The sequence below is a fragment of the Anguilla anguilla genome, chromosome 7 (genome assembly GCF_013347855.1).
Source record: "Anguilla anguilla isolate fAngAng1 chromosome 7, fAngAng1.pri, whole genome shotgun sequence".
In the NCBI taxonomy this organism is placed as follows: Eukaryota; Metazoa; Chordata; class Actinopteri; order Anguilliformes; family Anguillidae; genus Anguilla; species Anguilla anguilla.
In genome coordinates this window covers 31,049,905-31,054,842 of record NC_049207.1, presented here as the reverse complement: position 1 = coordinate 31,054,842, position 4,938 = coordinate 31,049,905, and the positions used below count along the sequence as shown (strand labels likewise).

General features: G+C 53.7%; 1 protein-coding gene across 1 annotated transcript; it reads left to right on the top strand.

Annotated features, from left to right (window-relative positions):
• Positions 1-1,309: 1,309 nt before the first annotated feature.
• LOC118231917 lies at positions 1,310-4,687 on the top strand. The gene is made up of 4 exons (XM_035426295.1): positions 1,310-3,109; positions 3,198-3,409; positions 3,784-3,869; positions 4,047-4,687. The coding sequence occupies exons 1-4, from the start codon at positions 1,313-1,315 to the stop codon at positions 4,685-4,687; spliced, it is 2,736 nt and encodes a 911-aa protein (XP_035282186.1). The 5' UTR covers positions 1,310-1,312.
• Positions 4,688-4,938: the final 251 nt, after the last annotated feature.

Genomic DNA, 4,938 nt, shown 5'->3' with positions numbered 1-4,938 from the left:
TTCTGGTTCTCCAACACCCCCACACCATTATAGTACACAGAAGCCATATGGAGATACCAGCGACCGATATTGTGGTGGAAATGGACGCTAATACTCTTGAGAGGGCGGTAGCCGCCCAGCAAGCGACCATTTCTAACCATGGACAGGGGTTACAGCTGCTCCAGGCACAGCAGGTAGCTACGGCTGAGCAGCAGGCACTGATCTTCCGTAGACAGGAAGAGATGTTGGAGCGATTGAGCAGACAACAGGAAGTGCTAATAGGGCTCGCAGACAGCTTTCGCCAGTTGGTGAGCGAGTCCCGCTCCCCGACGGCGCCAGTACCGTCACCAGTGGCACAAGCACTGTCACCCACCACACTCCCCCAACCAGGGTTACCGAATGCTAGGGAGCCTAAATTACAGCTTCCGTTGCGCTACAGCGGGGAGGCAGGAAAGTGCAGAGGCTTCCTGTCTCAATGCCTAATTTTTTTTAAGTCACAACCCTCCCGTTTTACTACCGAGGATGCTCGGGTGGCGTTCATTTTATCTCTACTTACCGGGACTGCTCTGGCGTGGGCTGATCCTTTAATTCGCGCACAGGCGCCAGTGATGAACGATTCCCAGCTCCTGATGCTCGAGATGGCCCAGGTCTTTGACCATGACATCTCGGGCAGGGAGGCGGCTACCCGGTTGACCCGGATCAAGCAGGGAGGCCAAAGTGTGGCCGAGTTTTCGATTCATTTTCGGGCATTGGCAGGGGAGACGGGGTGGGCAGAGGAACCACTCATGACCCTGTTCATAAACGCCCTGTCCGACCCGGTAAGGGACGCCTTGGCCACTCTAGAACCACCGGTTAGTTTGGGGTCACTGATTTCTACAGCAATCCGCATAGACAACCGGGTAAGGGAACGGGAGAGAGAGAAGGCGGACAGAAAAGATCGGGCGACCCTTTTTGCTCCATCACTTCCGGGCCGGGATGCCAATGCGGGGCTCAATCAGGTTGCTCATAAGGGGGAGGAGCCGATGCAAATAGACAGCTCGGCACTTGGGCGGACCAGGAGAGATACGTCACGGAGAGGGCGGTGTTTCTTCTGCAAACAGCCGGGGCACATGGTCAAGAATTGCCCGAAGTTGACCGTAAAAGACCAGTCTCACTAGTGGAGCGGAAGTCACCAGTGAGACATAATAAAGTTACAGACTTTCGCACCTTTTTATCTGTGGAACTGGCATGGAGAGGGACTGAAGTCCAGGCGGAAGCCTTTTTAGATTCTGGGGCGGTTGATAATTTTATCGATCGCAGGTGGGCTCAGAACCTGAATCTGCTAGTCCGTTTCATGTCCCATCCCCAATCCCTCATAGCACTTGACGGCCGCCCGTTGGGCACGGGTACGGTGAGGCAAGTAACTGAGTTGGTTTCGATGCGTATTCCATTCCAGGGGCACGTGGAGCGCATTCGATTCTTTTTAGTGGAATCCCCCGCGTACCCACTGGTATTGGGACATTCGTGGCTGGTGGAACACCAGCCCCATATTAATTGGGGTAACAAAATTAATCCTATCGCGCAGTGGGGGTCTCGGTGTGATGACCACTGTCCGCAGGTGCGCTCTCCTTCCTCCTCTCCTCTCAATGAGACCGATATGGGGTCTGAGTTGGACGAGAGGGAGACTGGGTCGGGTTGCAGTCCGGCATTGTTTCCTGCGGTCTCTGAGGAGCCAGAGGAGAGTCTAGCTTGGGACTCGGTTTGTGACTGGAATCCGCCGGCAGACGAGTGGGATGGTAGTTTTAATTCCGATTTAGAGGAGGATTTTATATCACAGTCTTCCGATGGTGAAGATGAGGCGCAAATTTTAGGAGCGGTTTCCGTTCCCCTTCCTCCCAATGTGCCGGAGGATTACAGGGAATTAGCGGAAGTGTTCAGCAAAAAAAGGGCCACCACACTGCCGCCGCACCGACCATATGACTGCGCCATAGACCTCTATCCGGGTACTGTGCCTCCTAGGGGTTCGCTATATTCATTGTCGATTCCCGAGGGCGAGGCTATGAGGAGGTACATTCAAGAAGCATTAGCTAGTGGGTTTATTAGACCCTCAACCTCACCGGCAGGGGCCGGATTCTTTTTTGTAGGAAAGCAAGACGGTAGCCTGAGACCGTGTATTGATTACAGAGGTCTCAATACGATCACAATAAAGAATCGGTACCCGTTGCCCCTTATGAATTCGGCATTTGAGCGCCTCCAATCGGCAGCTGTATTTTCTAAGCTCGACCTCCGTAATGCGTACAATCTAGTGCGCATACGTGAGGGCGATGAATGGAAGACAGCTTTTAATACTCACACTGGCCATTATGAGTATTTAGTGATGCCGTTTGGCCTCACTAACGCCCCTTCTGTGTTTCAGGCGTTCGTTAATGATGTGCTCAGGGAGATGCTGGAGAAATTCGTATTTGTCTACCTGGATGACATCTTAATCTTCTCCACCAATCTCTCTGAGCACATCAAACATGTCAAGCAGGTATTAGCCAAACTCTTAGAGGCTCACCTGTTTGTAAAGGCAGAAAAATGCGTGTTTCACGCGGACTCCGTCTCGTTTCTGGGGTTTATTGTGTCTGCAGGAAAGATCCAAATGGACCCAGATAAGGTTTCTGCGGTCAAGAATTGGCCAACCCCGGATTCGATAAAGCAAGTCCAACGATTTTTAGGATTTGCTAATTTTTATCGGCGGTTTATCCGCAATTTTAGCTCCGTGGCTGCGCCCATCACGGCGCTAACTAAGAAGACGGTGGGGGGTCAGTTCTGCTGGAACCCCCGAGCGGAGTCGGCATTTGTGGAGCTTAAAAGGAGGTTTTGCTCCGAGCCAATTTTAATCACTCCTAATCCTTCGTTGCCTTTCATTGTGGAGGTTGATGCCTCTGAACTAGGGGTTGGGGCCATCTTATCTCAGCGGTCTCCCCAGGATCAGAGGGTGCATCCCTGCGCTTATTTCTCTCGTTCTCTGTCTCCTGCCGAGAGAAATTATGACGTTGGGGATCGCGAACTACTGGCTGTCAAGTTGGCATTAGAGGAGTGGCGTCATTGGCTCGAGGGAGCGGAGCATCCGTTCACTGTGTGGACGGATCATAAGAACCTCGAATACGTACGAGACGCAAAAAGACGCAACTCACGACAAGCACGGTGGGCGCTATTCTTTGCGCGATTTAATTTTATTTTGACTTATCGGCCAGGGTCGAAGAACACTAAACCTGACGCACTCTCGCGGATTTTCGACAAATCTGACGAGGACCGTCCACCGGAACCCATCATTCCGGTTAATCAGATCCTCGCTCCGGTTTGTTGGAAAATCGAGGCGGCTGTTCGTGAGGCGCTACGTCGGGAGCCTGACCCTGGAGGGGGTCCTCCTGACTGTCTCTTTGTCCCGACTGAGGCACGGGCTCAGGTGCTGAAATGGGGGCACTATTCACGGCTCACGGGTCACCCCGGGGTCCACAGGACCAAAGAGTTTTTAGCCAGGCGATTCTGGTGGCCGGGTATGGACAAGGACGTGCGAGAGTTTGTGTTGTCCTGCTCGGTCTGTGCCCGTAATAAGAATCCACATCTTGCACCATCTGGGCTGTTACGTCCACTACCCGTTCCTAGACGGCCATGGAGTCACATAGCTCTGGATTTTATTACGGGACTGCCACCATCCGAGGGTCACACAGTTATTTTAGTTGTGGTAGACCGTTTTTCCAAGGCTGCCCATTTTATTGCCTTACCTAAACTGCCCTCAGCACCGGAGACGGCGCGGCTTATAATCGATCATGTTTTTAGGGTACATGGTCTGCCGCTGGACATCGTGTCGGACCGGGGGCCGCAGTTTGTGGCGCGGTTTTGGAGGGCATTCTGCGCTCTCCTGGGTGCGTCGGTGAGCCTTTCGTCTGGGTTCCACCCAGAGACTAACGGGCAAACCGAGCGCACAAATCAAACACTTGAGAACACTCTCCGGTGTTTGGCGGAAGCAAATCCAACTACATGGAGCCGGTTCCTGGGGTGGGCTGAATACGCACACAACACCTTGCGTAATGCTTCCACAGGATATTCTCCGTTTGAGGCTCAGATGGGGTACCAACCGCCGCTATTCCCTGAGTTGGAGGATAGCATGGGCGTGCCGGCTGCGGGGGCTTTTATCCGGCGTTGTCGGGCCACCTGGAAGAGGGTTCGGGCATCACTGTTACGCGCCAGCGCCAATCAAAAGAGGCTGGCTGATAGGCGTCGTCGTCCGGCCCCATCTTATCACGTGGGTCAGCGGGTGTGGTTATCCACCCGGGACCTGCCGCTGCGGGTGGAGTCCCGGAAGCTCGCTCCTCGCTATGTAGGGCCATTTAAAATCATCCGCAAAATCAACCCCGTCACGGTGCGGTTGCAGCTCCCGCGGGCAATGAGAGTGCATCCGACCTTTCATGTCTCTCGTCTCAAGCCTGTTCTTATCAGTGCGTTGGCTCCGGTGGAAGATCCTCCACCTCCCCCGCGGTTCCTGGAGGGGGGCCCGGTTTATACGGTGCGGCGCATTTTGGCTGAGAGACGGGTAGGCAGGGGTAAACAGTACCTTATTGACTGGGAGGGCTATGGCCCGGAGGAGCGGTCATGGGTCCCTACTAGGGACATTATGGACCCAGAATTGATAAGGGACTTCCACAGACGCGGGGCCGAGGGTTCGTCTGGAGCCGCCCCTTAGAGGGGGGGTCCTGTCATGGTTCTGGGGTGTAGTGGCCTTGTGCTGCCACTAGAGGGCACCTGGCCTTTGAGAATTTCTTGATGTGTTCCAGGTGTCTGAATTCTCAATTATTTTCACCTGGGGAGGTGCCTTTATAAGCACTGCCAGAACACCCATCTGCGCTTCTGTGTAAAACCTCTTTATCACAAAGCCGGTACGACAGTGGTATAGGTGCTCGTAGGACAAATTACAGAATTGTGTTGTGGGTTGTT